The sequence below is a fragment of the Octopus sinensis genome, linkage group LG1 (assembly GCF_006345805.1).
Source record: "Octopus sinensis linkage group LG1, ASM634580v1, whole genome shotgun sequence".
Lineage (NCBI taxonomy): Eukaryota > Metazoa > Mollusca > Cephalopoda > Octopoda > Octopodidae > Octopus > Octopus sinensis.
This window is the reverse complement of record NC_042997.1, coordinates 191122400-191143954: the sequence shown is the minus strand read 5'-3', so window position 1 is coordinate 191143954 and position 21555 is coordinate 191122400. Positions and strand designations below refer to the sequence as shown.

General features: G+C 36.2%; 1 protein-coding gene across 2 annotated transcripts in view; it reads left to right on the top strand.

Moving 5' to 3' along the window:
* The window catches only part of LOC115216256 (protein crumbs-like), a 220306-nt gene extending 199391 nt beyond the window's left edge, over positions 1–20915 (top strand). For both annotated transcript variants that reach the window (XM_036507796.1, XM_036507801.1), the window contains 4 exons: positions 1061–1165; positions 3681–3952; positions 9646–9721; positions 19571–20915. In XM_036507796.1, coding sequence (XP_036363689.1) covers positions 1061–1165; positions 3681–3952; positions 9646–9721; positions 19571–19713 — 596 coding nt within the window. In that variant the 3' untranslated portion in view covers positions 19714–20915. The remainder of the gene's footprint in view (positions 1–1060; positions 1166–3680; positions 3953–9645; positions 9722–19570) is intronic.
* The last annotated feature ends 640 nt before the right edge of the window (positions 20916–21555 follow it).

The following is a 21555-nucleotide window of genomic DNA, read 5'->3' as shown; positions in this document are numbered from 1 at the left end:
TGGACCAGGATACGTGTGTTGTGTTCTTGAGCAAGGCACTTTATTTCATGCTGCTCCAGTTCACTCAGCTGTAGAAACAAGTTGTATTGGCGTTTGCTCTTTGCCTTTCCTTTGGACAATATTGGTGGCATTTGAGAGGGGGAGATTGGCATGCATGGATGACTGCTGGTCTTCTACAAACAACTTTGTCCAGACTTATGCCTTAGATAGAAACTTTCATGGAAATTTGTGACCAAAGGGATCTTTATATCTTTTTACTACTTCTCTGAACTATTAACCAAATCTGTCCCTTGAAGATAAAAGACTGAACTAAGGTGTATAAAAACTGCAACCAGTTTAAAAGCCGATACTAAAATTCACCTGAAGATATGTTTTTATGCCTATAGAGTTATAATACAAAAAATGTAGTTATAAAATTACATTGTTGGTTGTGTATGTGATCAATCCGTTTACCTGTAAATTGGGCCTCATAATGTTAGGCAGATAACCATTAATATAAATTCATTTTTTATGTTTCATTGAGATGGTTAACATTGGATGTCTCACTTCATAAATGTCTTCTTATTCAAACAAAAGAAATCCTGTTGTTTCCATAAAGTGCAATTAGGAAGGAAGGTTCGGAAGAATTATCTCAGTTTACTTATTTAGAAAAGATAAGAATTTGTTTGTCATACACATCAGCAAACGCCAACATTGTAACATGGTTTGGTATAGCAAATTATTTGATACAGAAAATATTAGCACAAATGACTTTCTAGAAAACTCTTTATTCATCATATATTCATGACTATTCTGGAATAAGTTTAAACTTTTTTTTAAAATCCAGAATCATAGTCCTTTGCTAGAAATGCAGCAGAAGTGAATTCAGAAGCTGGCTTTTTGGTGAAATAGTGTTTTTTAAGAGCTTCATGTCAGAAATGGAAAGAAGGGATTTGAATATGTTAAAAGTACGGTTTTTATTATCTGAGTACTTTGAACATAATTTTGTGATGGAAATAATGAAACTATTTAATTGTATAACCTCTCATGTTATTTTTTGTTTTATTGTTTTTGACTGAAGGAGTATTTTGCCAGTGTAAAGGACCATGCATTTCTGAACCATGTCAAAATGGTACATGTATTCAAAATTGTACAGCACAAAGTTATACGTGTCAGTGTGCAGATGGTGAGTATTCTCTAGTTACATTTTACTAATTCTAAATGAAAACTGAACCTAAAGCTATTTTGTGTTTGGCCTGATTGAGTAAATTTATGATCGAAAACATTCTAATTGTGACCATCTATTTATTGGGTTGTCCGGAAAGTTTGTGCCGATTTTTAAAGGAAATATGAAGGTCAATAAATACTTGCCATTACATTTTTAATCAACCAAATATGAACCATTTTGTTGCACAATGCCTCTCCATCCTTCCTTTAACTTGAAAATTCCCTTTTCCCAGAATTGAGGTGGTTTCATGGCAAAGAATTCATCAAGGTATCTTTTTATGTCATCCAAGAAATTGAAATTTTTATCATTAAGACTATTCTGCAGAGACCTGAATAAGTGGAAATCCGAAGGAGCAATATCTGGTGAATATGGAGGGTTGGGTAACACATCCCAGCCGAGCTGCAGCAATTTTTGTCTGGTTCCCAAAGCATCATGTGCCGAAAATGAACTTTCATATCTTCCATTTTAAAGGGTTACAGAATTAACACAGGTTATAGGAACATAAACCTTCTTCAACGAAAATATATCTTAAACTCTGCTCTAAATGGAGTCAAATCCTATTTTATGAACTCAACCATGTTCTAAAATAAGTCGAAAGGTAAGCTACTATAAATCGGCACAAACTTTCCGGACAACCCAATAGTATTTCTGTTTTTCTGTGAGAAGATGTAGGCAACTTGTAAGTTATTCATCTCACTAATGAATCTACAGAGTTTGTTATTTTCTTTCACTCAAATGCCAAAGAAATAAAAAGATGACTAAATAAAAGCAGAATCTTTTCTAAATGCAAGTCCTGAATTGTAGGTTGATGTATGTCATCTGCATTTGGTCCCCTAAGTGGTTGTTCAGCAATGAGTAGTGACTGAATAATGTACATTATTACAGTGTACTCCCACGGAGATTTATGGCATCTGCTTCTGAAAGCATGCAACATAAGTCCACTATGTCATTATTTTGTCTGAAAAAATCTTCAATTGTAACTTGTAAATTCTTTATAACGAAGATAGTTCAATGATGGTGGTTATTACATACACATCAGTCTTATTAACACTTATAAATGAAGTGTTTGTGTATATAAATATTTACAAATGTAAGTATCAGTGCTACTAGGCATACAATTAAGATACAAATACCATGTTTTATGGTACATAAGATGTATGTTTTTCCCCTAAAAAGATGTCTCAAAAAATTGCCCTTGGACAAAAAGTTGGACCTAGATTACATGATTTAATGTAGTAAAAACTGGGTTTTTTTTCCCTAAATAAGCATTGCTGAAATTGAGGTGCACTTAATATGCCTGTGCATCTTTTATGCTTTCAAATATGATATCAATCTGGCCATATTTGGCCCCAAATTTTCGACCTGTTTTGTGTTTAAACTGGCCAGATTAAAACACCCACACACCATCCTAACAATGTCATTGTAGCAATAAGCAATCACATCAATAAAATCTCAAGGCTGCGAGATAATGCATTAATTGAAAACAATTTGAATAAATAAGGGTTACATTTGACAGTCACCTGAATACTGAAGGGTTAGGCTATCCCACCTGACACAAATCCCACTGACGAATCTGTCTTTAATGTACAGTTACCTACAAAACTCTATACCAGCTCTCCCACTTGTCAGTCTTTATCCTGATTGGACAGTTTTGGTAGTCCTTGACTACCTACCACACAGTTTGGTAGCCCTTGACTACCAATATTATTTTTCGTTATACTTTATAGAAGTTCTGATCAAATGATTATAATAATCTACAATCAAAAATGTTTTCAATGTTACAGAGTGAGTATCTTTGGTTTATTGTTTCCATAGTCAGATAGGGTTGCTCACTCAGATGCTATTCTACCAACAGCTGTACAAGTGTGGGATCTTTTCGGTTTGAACAGCAGTTTTTAACATAATTTCTAGGTGACTAAAAAATTTTAAACTTCGTATACTGGTAGAATGTGTTTATAAAACATCTTTTTCTCTTGGCTTTATTGAGAAAATTCTATAGTTTGTAACATATTTGTTGTTTTTTTCTTCAATTTCTGCAATTTCAACCAATCAATTACATCTGTTGGGGTAAAGATCATTCTGTGTCGTATGAATATGTCCCTCGTTTAAGAAACAGATTGGGTTTATTTACATTTGTGAAGAAAAAAGATGCCCTTCCCCCCACCCCTAAACTTAACCCTAATTAACCCTAACCCTAAAACAGGTTGAAATGCAATAGATCGATACTAGGGTCATAATTATGGGTGACAATTTCATATGACACCACTAGAAAAAACTACCATTCAAACCGAAAAGATCCCAAGTGTATGTGTGTGTATGTTTTTAATAGCCAGTGTCTGTGAATGAACTTAATATATTGTTAGACACTATGGTTACATACACCCCAATACCCCGATTAAATTATTGTATATAAAAGTATGTATATATACCTGGGTGTGTTAATATTTCTAACTGCTTTCTTTATTGACTACAGGTTTCGAGGGTCGTCACTGTGATCAAGATATAAATGAATGCCAAAAGAATCCTTGCAAAAATGGTGGCCAATGTAAAAACTTAGTGGGGAGCTATAATTGTACCTGTCCAGCTGGATATGTAGGGAATAATTGTCAACTAGAAAATCCATGTTCAAAAAATCCTTGCCATAGTAACGGAAATTGTTCGCATCAGCTCAGTCAAGATGAAAAGAAAGCTAATTTCACATGCGCTTGTTTTCCGGGTTACAGTGGGAGTTCATGTTCTGCTGTGGTGAGTTTTAATTTATTCTCATTTTGTTGTTGCTGTCCATGTCTGTTCTGATCTAAAATATTAATAATAATGAAATTATTGTATACAGTGCTCAGGTGCACCACAACTTGTCAGAAAGTGCGTATAAAGCATATGCAGTAATGTACAAATGTCTGGGAAGTGAACAGTGTATGAGTCAGATACATGCTTGTGTGTGTATGGAGGGGAGGAAATCAGATGTAGTGTTGGTGACTCTCAGGAAGCATGGAAGTTTTGAAGGATGTAGTGCTCCGGCAACTAACAACTGATGCTGGCAGTTTGTTCCATGCTTCAGCAACTCTCAGTGATCAAAATTACATTTCAGTCATGACCATCTCAGACCATATTGTTTGATATTTTTTTTAATTTTTACTTGTTTCAGTCATTTGACTGTGATCATGCTGGAGCACCGCCTTTAGTCGAGCAAATCGACCCCAGGACTTATTCTTTGTAAGCCTAGTACTTATTCTATCGGTCACTTTTGCCGAACCGCTAAGTTATGGGGACGTAAACACACCAGCATCGGTTGTCAAGCGATGTTGGGGGACAAACACAAACACACAAGCATATACACACATACATATATATATACATATATACGACGGGCTTCTTTCAGTTTCCGTCTATCAAATCCACTCACAAGGCTTTGGTCGGCCCGAGGCTATAGTAGAAGACACTTGCCCAAGGTGCCACGCAGTAGGAATGAACCCGGAACCATGTAGTTACCACACAGCCACTCCTGCGCCTATGATATGTCCATTTTTTTTTTTATATGTAGTATGTGTGTGTCTTGCTGTCCATGTTTGTCTCCCACACCACCACCACTACCACCACTGCTGGACAATCAGTGTTGGTGTATTTAGGCCCGGTAACTTAGTGGTTTGACAAAATAGACCAATAAAATAAGTACCAGGCTAGGGAAAACAAAAACCAGTACAATGGTCGATTTGTTCGACTAAAATCCCCCAAGGTTGTGCCCCAGCATGGCCACAGTTTAATGACCAAAACAATTAAACGATAAAAGCTACACACACACGATAGACTCCTGCACAGCTTCCATGTATCGAATTCACTTGTAGAAGATACCTATTTCTTTACTACCCACAAGGGGCTAAACACAGAGAGGACAAACAAGGACAGATAAATGGATTAAGTCGATTATATCGACCCCAGTGCGTAACTGGTACTTATTTAACCGACCCCAAAAGGATGAAAGGCAAAGTTGACCTCGGCGGAATTTGAACTCAGAACGTAGCGGCAGGCGAAATACCTGTTTCTTTACTACCCACAAGGGGCTAAACACAGAGGGGACAAACAAGGACAGACATAGGTATTAAGTCGATTACATCGACCCCAGTGCGTAACTGGTACTTATTTAATCGATCCCGAAAGGATGAAAGGCAAAGTCGACCTTGGCAGAATTTGAACTCAGAACGTAGCGGCAGACAAAATACCACTAAGCATTTCACCCGGTGTGTTAACAATTCAGCCAGCTCACTGCCTTTGTAGAAGATACCTGCTGAAGGTGCCATGCTATGAAGATCTAATCTGAAGCCATATGGTCGGTTACAAAGTTGACTTTTTAACCAAGCAGCCAGCCTTGTCTGCATTTATATATGATACATATTATATAATCATATATTTTGCCTTTCTAGCGTTTTTATATATCAGCCACCTTATGTTCTAACTATAAAAGGTGACTGACTCTTAATATACCTCGCTCCAAAAGTCAATAACTGTTAATGAGAAAGTGGTTAATGTTAAGAATGACCTCCAGCCATACTTAACTCTGTTTCATATCATTTAATTCTGGAGACTGATAAATACATAAGTAATTAAATAGATAAATAAATAAATAAGAAAGGTACAGGCATGGTTGTGTGGCTGAGAAGCTTACTTCTCAACCATGTGGTTTTGGGTTCAATCCAACTGTGTGGCACCTTGGGCATGTGTCTTTTTGGGGCAGCCAAAGCCATCTGAGTGGATTTGATTGACAGAAGCTGAAAGAATCTGTGTGTGTATGTGTATGTGTACACATGCACACACACACATATATAATATATTCTTTTATTCTTTTACTTGTTTCAGTCATTTGACTGCAGCCATGCTGGAGCACCACCTTGAAGTGTTTTACCTGAACAAATCAACCCCAAGACTTATTTTTTTTAAGCCTAGTGCCTAGTACTTATTCTATTAGTCTCTTTTGCCAAACTGATAAGTTACGGGAATGTAAACACACCAACAACAGTTGTCAAGCAGTAATTAGGGGACAAACACAGACACATACATACACACATACATACATACATACATACATACATACACACATACACACACACATACACACACACGTACACACATACATACATACATACATACATAATACACACATACATACATACATACATGCATGCATACATATGATGGCCTTCTTTCAGCTTCTGTCTACCAAATCCACTCACAAGGCTTTAGTTGGCCTGAGGCTATATTAGGAGACACTTGCGCAAGGTGCCACACAGTGGGACTGAACCTGGAACCATGTGGTTGGGAAACACACCTAAGTAATGTATATATGTGTGTGTCTTTGTAGTTATGTTATGTCTCAGTAACTTGACAGTTTAGCAAAAAGGTCTGGTTAAATAAGTATCAAACTTAAAAAAAGAAGGTCCTGGGGATGATTTGTTCAACTAAAACCCTTCAAACAATGGCCACAGTTCAAGGATTAAAACAAGTAAAAGATGAATGAATGAATAAATATGTTTTTATATTATTATTTTTTTAAATCTTCAACTTACCTGCCAAAAGGCTTCACTGGACTAGAATTCATATAATAACTTTCTGTAGTGTGAAGTGAAGGTATTTATGATATTTTGGGTGGAATTCTTCTTCAAAAAGTTTGTCTTTTTGGATTTTGGAAATCTTTGAATGAAACTGACAACAAAGTGTGGGATGGTGGGCTCCATTGGTCTAAGTTGAGCATGCATCTTCACATGTTTATGCAGACTTAAAAAAGATCTTTTGAAGAAAAACTGACAGTTGTCCCTAGGTAGAAGTTTTTCCACTCCACAACATCCATGTTTATTTGTGGCAATAGTCACCAGCTCTAGTCAATACAGCTTGGCATTATTGTCATCACAGCTGTCATAAACCTAAGACCTTGATCAAAATACCACAAGGCATTGTGTCCAACACTGTAAAAGTTCCACCAATACATCTCTCAGGATTGGTGCTATTTTGTCAATTCCAAATAGGTAAAAAGTAGGGTTGACTTTGGTGGGATTAGAAATGCTTTATGGAGGGTGACTTGGGTATATGGTACCGATAAGCTAAAACAATATATCGATATCAGCCATTCTTATTTCTTTACTGCCCACAAGGGGCTACACACAGAGGGGAAAAACAAGGACAGACAAAGGGATTAAGTCGATTACATTGACCCCAGTGTGTAACTGGTACTTAAATTATTGACCCTGAAGGAATGAAAGGCAAAGTCAACCTCAGCGGAATTTGAACTCAGAACATAATGGCAGATAAAATACTGCTAAGCATTTCACTTGGCGTGCTAATGTTTCTGCCAGCTTGCTACCTTCCTTGGTCATTCTTGGTCACCAACAGAGTGATTTGGTTCACCTGGTTTTGCAACAACACTTGATGTCTTAAAAGGGACTTTCCCAGGATGAATTCCTGCAGCTGAAAAGCATTTAAATAACACACATTAAGTATGTGACTGTCAGTAATATTTTCATTATTAGAGCTGCTTCTAACTCAAAATTTAATTTTGTTTTACTTGTGTAGCACTGTCACATATCAGTAGATAGATTTTATACTATTTGCATACCTTAAACCAGTGTACTTATTTCAAGAGTGACTTGGGTATACCCGTGTCAATGAGCTGAAATAACAGTGAAGTACCTACATCCATCATTCTCATTCACCTACGAAACAATTTATTTTGCCTGGTTTTGAGTTACACTGTGTTTTTTAACTTTTGATATCTTAACAGGTTAATTGCTACAGCTTATTACTGGAACTTGCCAGTGATGCCATATTCTTTTCAGTTAAACTGCATACTGTTTAATTACAAGGAAATTTAACATTTTTGCATTTTTACAATGTTTTGTAATTAAACTTTAATATTTAACACTGATGAAATCGAAATCGCTCAAAATCAGTAGAAATTGTAGTTGTGATACGGTGGCACATAAAATAACCATCCGAACGTGGCTGTTGCCAGCGCCGCCTCGACTGGCCTCCGAGCCGGTGGCACGTAAAAAGCACCAACCGGTCGTGGCCATTGCTAGTCTCACCTGGCATCGTGCAGGTGGCACGTAAAAAGCACCCACTACACTCACGGAGGGCTTGGCGTTAGGAAGGGCATCCAGTTGTAGAAACACTGCTAGATCAGACTGGGCCTGGTGCAGCCTCCTGGCTTCCCAGACCCCAGTTGAACCATCCAACCCATGCGAGCATGGAAAGCGGATGTTAAATGATGATGATGATGATGTTATTTAAATATCCTCAAAATCATGTTAAAGATACAAAATAAAATATTTTCTCAAATTATGAAAATATACCACTACTGGTGCATGCAGCAGTTGTGGATGTTTGTGATAAAACAACACCAGTATATGTGGAAGTTCACATGTTAAAGGGACTTTCCCAAGATGAAATACATCACCATCAAAATACAGGACCAGATACTGCAACAGCTTGGGTTTCAGAGGACCACAGCTCTTCAGTATTCCTCCTAAATGCCCGAGAGACCTGCATGGTGTGGATGTGGGTTTCTTTAAAACTAAACTGGATCTCTTCTTGTCAGGGGTTCCAGATAAACCTACCTCTCAGCAGGAAACACAGATGCGGGCAGCGGCGTCGAACTCCCTTGTTGATCAAGTGCCACGTATCAGATGTGGTTTCACATACTAGTGTAGCTTATTCAACGGTGGTGCCCCAGCATGGCCGCAGCTTTCGTGTTGAAACATTTTTAAGGATTTTAAGGATTTACTGCAGTCAAAAAGCAATTAAACAAGACACATTAAGTATGTGAGTTCAATAATGGTAACTGTTTTAACATTTAGCTCCCCATGATTATTTAAGATGAATGCATCTAAGCTACATTGAACTGTCCTTACAGAATTTTGAAGTACCATTGTTTCTCACCTTACCAGGTGTCAGGTGATGCCTGTGAGGTTTGTTCCTATGCCTTAGCTTCTCCATTGAATGTTGTCTTGCTTCAGTAAGTTCCATTGAACCTTGTGGTGTGTGACGACCAGTTGAAGCACTTAGCATTGAATTGATGTATTTTTCTTTCTTTCTCTTTTTCTTTGTTCCCGTTTCTGCTTTCATCCGTTTTGGATTTGTATTTTAATGTGGTTTTGTATTATACATGTATATTTGCTATCATTATACAATAATGATGAACATTATGATAACAGAAATAGATATGATTAATATTTTGTTTTTGGATTTGGTTTGCAAGATTCTTTATATGAGTTCGTGTGTTGAAGCATATTCTATTGTGTCTGGGGAGAGTCATTTTCTTTGTGTGCCTTATTATGTAACACACACTCACTGGTAAAATTTTCACGTTTTTCTTATTTTTATTGTCCTAAAATTTTCGTTGCGTCTTGCAACCTTTTCAATAGTTTTGACTCTTTTGTTACTTTTTTATTCAGGTGAATAGTTCAGAAACAGAGTATTATATATACATCATTATTGGTGTTGTCCTTCTTGTATTAGTAGCTATCATTGGTAAGTACATAAAACATTTTTTACTACAATATCCATTACAAACTGTCTGTTTATCTTTCTATTACATGCAAATATGCTCATATATATCACGGGACCAACCAGACTAGCAGATGCTTTTACACGATGTGCTTTGCATTGTTTTAGCTTTTGAATGATGCCACCTTGCTGGCAAGGTGAGCAGGCCAACATTTGCTCTGATTGTAAGGCTGAGTGGACTGCAGCAACATGAAAATGTTTTATTCATGAACACAATGTGTCACTCGGTCCAGGAATTGAACCCACGATTGCTAGATCATGAGTGCAACACTCTAATCACTGGACCACATGCCTTCACTCACACACACATACACACATAAGTGATACACACAATAGCACAGAAGTAAATCTAAGGCATTTCATTTTAAGAGGGAATTTAATAAAAATGATTTTTAAAATTATATAAAGAAAATATTATTAGTTTCAATGTATCAGATCTTATCAAATATCAGTAAAAATTTATAAAAATTTGAAGTAAAAACAGTTTATCTTCTGTCTGGGTGTGTTATATATATAACAGACCATCAGATGTTGCCACACATCGCTGGTCACAATGCGTTCACATTGTTTTAGCCTTCAAACGACGCCATCCAGCTGGCTAAGCGAGTTGGCCAACAGAAGAAAGAGAGAAAGAGTGGTGAAAGAGTACAGCAGGGCTCACCATCCCCTGCCGGAACTTCGTGGAGCTTTTAGGTGTTTTTGCTCAATAAACACACACAACGCCCGGTCTGGGAATCAAAACCGCGATCCTAAGACTGCGAGTCCGCTGCCCTAACCACTGGGCCATTGCGCCTCCACATATATATATGTGAATTAAGGCTTCCATTTAACAAAAGTAGGAAAATATTCTATTGTCTTAACAATATTTTCTTACTTTTCTGAACATGAAACCAATGGTAGCCTTAATTCACAAATAAAGAAATTATATCCACTAATGCGGTGTTAGCACTTGTTTTCATCATTTGACATTTACATGTATATATAGATATATAAAAATGGAACGAAAATGCAATAGAGGACATTAAAACGTTCGTACAGATAGACAACACAAAAGCAAACAAGAGAAACAACAATTAGAAGGACAGGCAAAAAAAGACAGGTCATTCTTGGCTTTCTTTCATCAGTCAAATACCAGAAGTCACGACCATTTTGGACAGTTACACTTGAGATGGTTTGATCTGGTTGTCCCCCAAAAAGTCTAAGCCGAGAGCATTAGACCCCTTTGCAAGAAAGCTAGCAAATGTGTATGGCAACAAAGATGAAAACAAACAAAAAAAAAGGGAGAACATGGTACACAATTACGAATACAAACAACAAGAAATAACAGGCGTCTTTTGACTGAGAACGAATCAAATTGAGCTGGCGTGTATGAAGTAAAAGCCTAAAGGCTGGAACATGGGAGATGGACACCAGACGTGTTGATGGTCGGCAGTTAGGTGAAGAAAGAAAGATCATGGTTGGCCGGACACTGGTCACGTGGAAGGAGGAAAGATGGGTAGGGGGACAGCAGGATTGGAAGATTAGGAAAAATCAGAGACAAAGGGAAAGGAGCAGGGGAGATAAACGAGTGGAAAATAGTAGGGAAAGTTTCAATGTATCCATGCCCAGGGAATGATAGACACTGCTTGTATGATGGTGACACTCCTTTACAACTATCATGTGTTCTGACTGGCCTGGTGCAGCCTTCAGGCTCCCCAGACCCCAGTTGAACCGTCCAACCCATGCTAGCATGGAAAACGGACGCTAAATGATGATGATGATGATGATGATGTTAATGCAAGGATACAGTAACACACACACACAGTGATTTTCTTTTAGTTTCCACCTACTAAATTCACTCACAAGGATTTAGTCGGCATAAGGGCTATAATACAAGAAATGGTGTCCAGGGTACCATGCTGTGAGACTGAACCCAGAACCATGTGGTTGGGTAGCAAGCTTCATGCCACACAGCCATTCTCTAAGTAATTAATCTCACCAAAGATTTTTATATTTCTCTTTTTTCTTTTGCTATGGGAAACATTGTGAAAAAATTCAAATAATTTTTCACATATAGGCGTAGGAGTGGTTGTGTGTTAAGTAGCTTGCTTACGAACCGCATGGTTCCAGGTTCAGTCTCACTGCGTGGCACCTTGGGCAATTGTCTTCTACTATAGCCTCGGGCTGACCAAAGCCTTGTGAGTGGATTTGGTAGATGGAAACTGAAAGAAGCCTGTCGTGTATATGTATACATATATGTGTGTGTGTGTGTGTGTCTCTGTTCTTATCCTCCTAACATCGCTTGACAACCAATGCTGGTGTGTTTACGTCCCTGTAACTTAGCGGTTCGGCAAATGAGACAGATAGAATAAGTACTAGGCTTACAAAGAATAAGTCCTGGGGTCGATTTGCTCGACTAAAGGCGGTGCTACAGCATGGCCACAGTCAAATGACTGAAACCAGTAAAAGAGCATAACGTTTTTTTTTCCTTTCATATATTTGATGTTGCCATATTCATTATGTTACAAATTTGTTTTAACACATTTCTTCCTCTTTCTTTTCTGTTCACTTTTACTTCTGATGCTCTACAGCAGGTAGGTTTGTTTTCTAAAATTTTCACATCTAAACCACTTCCAATCCTAAAACGGTATTTTCTACTCCCCTTGGAACTCTCGGCACTAATTTCATTGCTTAAATAACAGAATTCTTTTATTCCCTCATCTATCACTGCAGTTTCTTATTAAAACTGGGGTCACATGCACTGTTACAGCACTGAACTTCTGTTCACAGTTCACTACTAGTTTTTTCTCTGTTATTTGACCTAAAATATCATTCACTACACATATATTCTTTCACTTGTTTCAGTCATCTGGTTGTGGCCATGCTGTAGCACTGCCTTTTAGTCAAAGAAATCTACCCCTGCACTTATTCGTTGTAAGCCTGGTGCTTATTCTATCGGTCTCTTTTACTGAACTGCTAAGTTACAGGGATGTAAAAACATACACACACACACACATATATATGCACAGGAGTGGCTGTGTGGTAAGTAGCTTGCTTACCAACCACATGGTTCTGGGTTCAGTCCCACTACATGGCATCTTAGGCAAGTGTCTTCTACTATAGCCTCGGGCCGACCCAAGCCTTGTTAGTGGATTTGGTAGATGGAAACTGTGTATGTCATGACTCATGCACTGTTGTGTATGTCATGACTCATGCACTGTTCTTTTCCTGACGCTTGTACATTACCCTATATACTATACATACACTTTAGATGAGTTGTAGTGCACCTGAGCACTGTACACAATGTTTTATTATTATTATTATAGAAGTCCGTTGTATATATATATATATGTATGTGTGTATGTTTGTATGTCTGTGTTTGTCCCCCTAGCATTGCTTGACAACCAATGCTGGTGTGTTTATGTCCCCGTAATTTAGCAGTCTGGCAAAAGAGACCGATAGAATATGTACTAGACTTACAAAGTATAAGTCCCAGGGTTGATTTGCTTGACTAAAGGCGGTGCTTCAGCATGGCTGCAGTCAAATGACTGAAACAAGTAAAAGAGTAAAAGAATAATATATATATATATATATATATAAATAAAAATAGAAAAGAGTGAAAAAACTACAGAAAGCTTGTTTTATAAAGTTGAAGAATATATTTAAGTCGTTATGTTAGAAAAATGTTAGAAAATTTTGTGTATAGTAACATAATTTTTGGAGAAATAACCGGTTTCGTGTAAACTTTTCAAGACATGATGTAGGTAAAGAAATTTGAAAAGTTTACATGAAACTGGTTATTTCTCCAAAAACTATGTTACTATACACAAAATTTTCTAACATTTTTCTAACATAACAACTTAAATATATTCTTTAACCTTATAAAACAAGCTTTCTGTAGTTTTTTCACTCTTTTCTATTTTTTTATATATCCAACCACGTGCTTTCACACACCAACTCTCTCACCTATATATATATATATATATATATTATATATATATATATATATATATAATATATATATATACATACATACACACGATGGACTTCTTTCAGTTTCCGTCTACCAAATCCACTCACAAGGCTTTGGTCAGCCTGAGGCTATAGCAATAGACACTTACCCAAGGTGCCACGTAGCCGGACTGAACCTGGATTATGTGGTTGGAAGCAAGCTTCATACCACACAGCCACATATATGTTTTGAGAATTTCGTAAATTGGCACTTACCTCAGTCCTTAAGCTACTCTAATTTCTGCTGATGTATATATATATATATATATATATATATATGTATGTATGTATGTATCATCATCATCATTTAAAATCACTTCTCCATGCTGGCGTGGGCTGGATGGCTTGACAGGAACTGGCATGTCTGTTTTGGCATGGCTTTTACAGCTAGATGCCCTTCCTGATGTTAACCCATATACATATATATATAATATAATATAATATTATATAAATTAGAGATAAAAACCACTATTATGCAATTCAAACAATGATAGACATAAATCAAAACATAAATAACAAATAAAATATATTTTTATAAAACATATAACTAGATCTCAAAAAGTATAATAAAAAAAACTATGTACGTTTAATTTATACTTTTTGAGATCTAGTTATCTGTTTTATAAAACTATATTTTATTTGTTATTTATGTATTGGTTTATGTCTATCACTGTTTGAATTGCATAATAGTGGTTTTATCTCTAATTTATATATCATATATTTATATTGTGAAATCTGATTTAATACTAATTTGAATTTTTCCCTGTAAGTTTGGAGTTATACTCCCTAATATTATATATATACACACACACACACACACACACACACACAAATGGGAGATAGGGTGGATTGAGTGGTCATTGAGGAAGAGAGGTGTACTAGAGGTAATAGTGAAGGCAGTGATGAGTTTGTATGAGGCGGAGTTTGCGATATGAAAGTTGGTGTGCATCAGGGATGTGTGTTGTCACTATTGTTGTTTGCAATAGTGGTTGAGGTGATGATGGAGAGTGCAAGAGAGAGATTGATAATGGAGATACTGTATGCAGATGAGCTTATTCTGATAAGTGAGACGATGGAGGGATTGAGGAAGAAGTTTTGGAAATAGGAGGCATTTGAAAGCTTGGGTTTGTAGGTAAAGCTTGGGAAGACAAAGGTGATGGTGAGTAGGGTGGAAGAAGTGTTAGTATGGTAGGAGGAGGGTAATGGCAAATGCGGTGTTGTGTACGAGATGTGAGAAAAGGGTTCATGATAGATGTACAAAAATGAATTTGACCCCAAGACTGGTGAGAGAGTTTGTTTGTGGAAGATGTGAGAAAGGAGCTGGAGGGCTGGCAGAACCAGTGAAAATGCTATGTGACGAAGTGGAAACAGTGAGAGGGTTTTGTTATTTGGGAGATAGGGTGGATGTAAGTGGTGGATGTGAAGCAGCTGTGGCAGTAAGAGCGAGACTTGGCTGGGTGAAGTTCAGGGAAAATGGAGCATTGTTATATGGGAAAAGGTTCACATTAAAGATGAAAGGAAGGGTCTGTAAGAATTGTGTAGAGAGCTGTAATGATGTATGGGAGTGAGACATGGTTTCTGAAGGAGAGAGAGATGGTAATTTTGAGAAGGATCGAGAGAGCAATGGTGAGAGAAATGTGTGGAGTGAAGCTTTTTGATAAGAGGAGGACTGAGGATTTAATGGAAATGCTGGGTTTTGGAGTAATTGGTGGAATGGTTGGCAAGGGCGAATGGAGCGAGGTGGTATGGGCATGTGTTGAGGAGCATGTTCTGAGGAGGGTGATTGTGTTCGAGGTAAATGGAATGCAAAAGCAAGATAGACTGTGGAAAAGGTGGAGGGGACTAAACCTGGATTTAAAACACTGGATAATAATAAAGATGATACATATGCATAGTATGATAGATAGATAAAAAGATATTTCTGTAAGTGTACATGTTTGTGTGCGAGTACCAGTGTGTGTTTATGTGTGTCCTTGTTTTGACATCATGTGATGATTGTAAATGAGTATTGCTGTCGTACAAGTGATATTGTTTGATTCTAGTTTACTATGGAAAACATGTTACACCTTGAGGAATTATTACTCTGTTTCAAAACAGATAGGGTTGATGAGAGAATGGGCATCAACAAAATCTGTCCAACCCATGTCAGCATGGAACAGTGAATGCTATATGATGACATATACATTATATATATATATATATATATATATATTCTGTTTTCAAAATAAGAAAAAAGTAAAAATTTTACCGGTGAGTGTGTTAAATTATAAGGCACAAATAGAAAATGACTCTTCCCAGACACAACAGAATAAGCTTCAACACACGAACTCATATAAAGAATCTTGCAAACCAAATCCAAAAACGAAATATATATATATATATATATATATATATATATATATATATATATATATATATATATTCTGGCTACATTGGTTATGAATTTAAAATTTCCCATTACTTCTGTATAAACATTTCTGTTTAGTTTTGACTCAAAAACCCATTTAATATCAAACTCCAGCAGTTATTCTCAGGTTTCAGATTTCTGAATACATAAATGTCAAAATCAGATTAATTACATACAGTATAACTTACACTTCAAAATCTCTCATAATCATTACCATCATTTACTGACCATCTTCTGTACTGGTTTGGGTTGGATTGTTTGGCATTATCTAGTTCAGGGGTGGGCAAACTTTTTTGATCGTGGGCCGCACAGTGCGTCTTTGGAATCTTGGCGGGCCTCATTTATAAAAATCAAGTGAAAATATTGTGAATTACCGTACAGTTACGAAGTATCTGCATAGAAGTTGGGATTCATAAAAGCTCTCGGCGGGCCGCATGCGGCCCGCGGGCCGTAGTTTGCCCACCCCTGATCTAGTTGGTCTGTGGGCTGCATCATGCTCCAATGTCTGTTTTGGCATGGCTTCTGTAGCTGGATACCCTTTCTAACAGCAACCACTTTTTAAAGTATAATGAATACTTTTTTCATGGCACCATCACAAATGAGGTTGCCATATAACTTGCAAGACTAAAAAGCCCCCTCAAGTTAGTGGGGGTAAGTAGAAAGGTAGCTGGCTTTATGCTTGGTGTTAAAAGGCTAAAGTATGATGGACAGAAACAGGTTTCTTCAAAGCTAAATAATGGTGTCATAAAACAGTGGTGACCAGATGTATTTTAAGATATTCACTTCACCTAACCACTCAAATCACACTAAACTATAAAAATCTTGTAACTAACAATTATTTCTAGAATTAATCGGTTTCTAAGTATTTTTATTAAAACTTAGAATATTACTTAATTTTGTATATTAATTTAATCTCATTATATATAACATACTTACACAGGGTCCTTTCTCTCTCTCATCATCATCATCATTTAAAGTCTGCTTTCCATGCTGGCATGGTTAGGATTTAACAGGGAACTAGTGATCTACAGGGCTGTGTTGAGCTCCAGTTCCATCATTGGCATTTTTTTCTACAGCTGGGTGCCTTTCCTAATTCATTTTACGGAGTGTAGTGGATGCTTTGTTTTTTTCATGCCACTACACTACCACTTAACCAATCAGCATGAATCAGATTTCAAGACTGAATCCAATAAAAGAATCAAACTTAGGTCTTGAGTTTGGCTCTTTTGCTGGGTTTATTTTCTTGTTTCAGGAACCTAACACTGCAATCTAACAAAATACTCGTTAATCATACAATCATTGTGCTTACTTGTAGCTAGGTAAATCAAGCCAGTGAGAATGTAGTATCTTGGTTATGGGTACACCAGGAGTAAGTGGTAGGTATATCTAACACAGCAACTGCAATACTAATTAGAAAGGTTGCTTTCCTGAAGAATATGGGTTACATTTTGACATATTTTCACCACAAAATCCCATTGTTTCTTGACTCAACCACAGCAGCACTTTGCCTTAAATCATACTGTTTCTCCTTTGATGTAAATTTGATAAATTTTGTGAAACCTTGAAGAGATAGTAATCCCAAATTATCAACACATAACTTACTATAAAAGAAGCTGGCAAAAAATGCCCAAAGATATCTTCCTTGTGAAACTATATAGTTAAATGGGTGCTAGTACAATGGGGTGCTGAGAATTTCCTGGCTTTGGGTAAAAGAAAATACAGGAGAATCAGTTAATTATGATTCTATTCAACATATTCCCCTCTCAGATTTCATACACTTATTGCAGCAGTTCTTCAGTTTTCCTAAGCTCTGTAAAAGAACTCGGAAGCGTTGGGCCTCCAAATAGGCCTTTTGCAATACCCTTAAAGCCAGGAACTTTTCAGCAACCCCTCATATATCGATGTGTTAAACTGAGAAGTATTAATTGTAATTAAACCAGTAGTGATGAGAACAGTGATTTTCTGAATGACTAAATTAAGTTGAAAAGGTAGGGGAGATGAAAATTAAATGCAGTGGTGAGTAATCTGATCTTAAGCAGTTCGGTGACAAATCCAGGTATGTTCCAGCCTAATTGGTTCTCCTCAATGAATCAGTTTTATTGTTATACTGGCACTTGACTGGTTATGATGGTGAGTGTTGTAGTTGAACCAATCAAAGGAAATTAACATGAAAGTGGCTGAGCACCCCATGGACACGTACCATTTATGTTGTTCTCAAGGAAATTAAACATGACACGAAATGTGACAAGACTGGCCTTTTGAATTACAGGTACAACTTATTTTTGCTAGCTGAGTGAATTGGAGAAACATGAAATAAAGTGTCTTGCTCAAGGACACAACACGGCACCAGGAACTGAACTCATAACCTTATGATTGTGAGCCAAATCCCCTAACCACTAAGCCATGCACCTTACTGTTCATAACAATCTTACTATTCATATCTCCCCTCGTCTTCTTAGACCAGAATTAGTCATTTAGTAAATTACTTTTTTTTCATATTACTAAGTATGTCTTTTTAATTGTAGAAATTTTCTTCTTTGTTTATTACATTGAATATTGTAGGGTCCACATTGAAGGTGAGGTGGGAAAATTTGATTCAGTTACACAGGGGATATAAGGAACCTCTAGCAGTTTCTCTTTTTCACTTTTTTTAACGTGAAGATCACATTTTATACATATCGGTTTTCAATCAGATTATAGAACTAAACATATTGGATGATTGATTTGGAGGAGTGCCTGCAATTTGAAATCTTTTAGCTTTTAGTATTGTGAATATTCCATTATGCTATGTTTAATTAGATTTAAAATAATAATAATGAAAATGTGAGGTTAACCACTAACGGTGGGTGTTCCACCCTTAGTGGTTAGCCATATTGAGATGGCAAATATACCTCACATTGTCGTGTAGTTACTGTTTATACCTCGTTCAGAGATTTATAAATAATGAAATTATTGTATAAAAAAAAGAAGTCAAATTTGACTTGTGTACATCCCATGTATTACTACAAACTTTAGCAAGCCATCGGATGGATACGCAAGTATGAAGGTCATATATCCAGAGTAAGTGCTCAGTAGAAGCGGACCTCTGTAAAAAATGATGAATAACCTTGATTTTTCGAACCTTATTGCGTTCTCATCAGAAGTGTTCACATCATTCTTACAATTAGATTATAATTATGCTTACTTTGATTCACTCCTTTCATACCTTTTTTTTTATCAACATATTGTGGATCATTAGTTCAGTGGTCAACTTTCTTTTTAACCAAATCTTTTACTAGCCAAAAATTAATATTTGAACTGATCGAATTTGAAATGTTATTGATATTTTATGTAAATATTTGAATATTATTGATTATTTAACAAAACTTTATTGCTTTTGTCTGTTGAATTAAGTTACATTATTTTCTTTACATTTTCAGCTGTTACTTATTTCTTAATCACAACTCGCAAAAAGAGAGCTACAAGTGGAACATACAGTCCAAGTCGACAGGAAATGTCAGGAACTCGTGTTGAGCTTGGTAATGTTTGGAAACTGCCTCCCACAGAACGATTAATATGAAGGGCTTGGCTGCCTGGAAAACAAACTAAACTTTTGCTGAAACTAAATTTCTTCCATTCCAATCACCATCATTTGCAAGTATGAGATCTCAGGCCAAAAATGAATTATTGTAAGGGTCCTCTTTGCCCTTTTTCACCTATCATTTCATAAACGTCAGAAAGGGATAATCATCAAATCTGTATTTGTCACAAAACAAGGAATTTTGATTCTCCCTTTTATGTTTTGACTCTTTGCCTACCATGGGAGTCACTGGTGATTTCCCATGCAATGTTCTTAATGTACCGTGGGAGTTGCTGGTGACTCCCAGGGATGATATTTTTGTCTTTTTTTTTTATGGTGCCTCTCATTACTGTGGTTCAAACTATAATATTCAAATTTTGGGAAGTATACAGGACGGACACATTACTTTGTATTTCTCAGATGCTTTGCAATTTGAATCAAAAGAAAGCCGAGATGGGACCAGGTAAGAAGGATGCGATTTACTGTCATTGCCATCACTGGAACCATTGTCCTTCATAAAATAACTTTTGTGCAACAGAAGCCATTAAAGTTTATATAATATAATGTCTGAAATATAATTTGTAGAAAAAAATAAATGAAAAGAAAAATCTATAAACAGAGGTATAATAGATATTTTAACACTTTCCAGCATGTATCACTACTGACTCCTGCAGTTCTAAATGAATATAATATTTGTTCTGTATCACAGGAGTTACTGGTAATAGCTATGCTGTGAATCAATACGGTACTTTATTTAGCGAACTAGAACATATATATATGGTTAGGAAAAATTTTTAAATGCATAATTTATAACAAAATTAGACCATTGGTGCAAAAGAAATTTCGCGAAACAGGCTTGGGTAGGCAAAATGTTAATTGAAATGTAACAGACATTTGATTGGCATGTTTTCATTAAGAGCAGTATTATATGAAATGATGCGTTTTTATTTTCTTCACATATCCAAGAAGCAAACCAAGGTGCGAACGACAAATTCAAGGGAGATAATTATGTATATATATTTTTTAAAAAAGCTGCGAAATGTTGGTTCTCAGCAAACGGATATTTTTTTAATTCCTTTTTTTTTTTTTTATTTAAAAATCACAAAACTCTAGTTTTAAATCAAGTCAGAAACAAATTAATCATTTAATTAATTTGAAATATGTATGAGTTTTTAAAAAAAATATTGACATGTTGGAAAGTGAAAATAAAATTGTTTATTTTCTGACATGATCCTTCCAGCAAAATATGTATGTATGTGAGTGTGTGTGTGTATATATATATATATATATATATATATTATATATATATATATATACACATACATACATACATACATACATACACACACACAAACGAAGACATGCATTCACACACATATTCACACCCATGCATACATACACACACACACACACTCTCTCTCTCACACACAACATTTGCTAATTTTAAAATTGTCACTATAGTGGTGCTTAATCTCATCACGTTTGATATTCTGTTATCGACAGTATTTCACTATTCCATATGATGTGTCATCATTGTAATCATTATGTTGACATGATGTATAAAATTTAAATTATCTGATCAGTGAATGTTTCTTCCTCCACTCCCATGTCATCATAACTTAGTTGAAACAGTTTGTGTTGTCTGTCCAATAACTGCTAAGATGTCAGACTCTAAAATCATGGTGCTGACATATCCATTTTTGGCCATGCTGGCATTTGTTTGACTATTCTTAATTGCAGTCAAACTTTAGTTTCCAGGGTTCAAATAATAGTGATAGTCACTCCCATCGATTTTGACATGAGTGTTTGAAAGAGAAGATTTTTTTTTAAAGTGTGACAAAA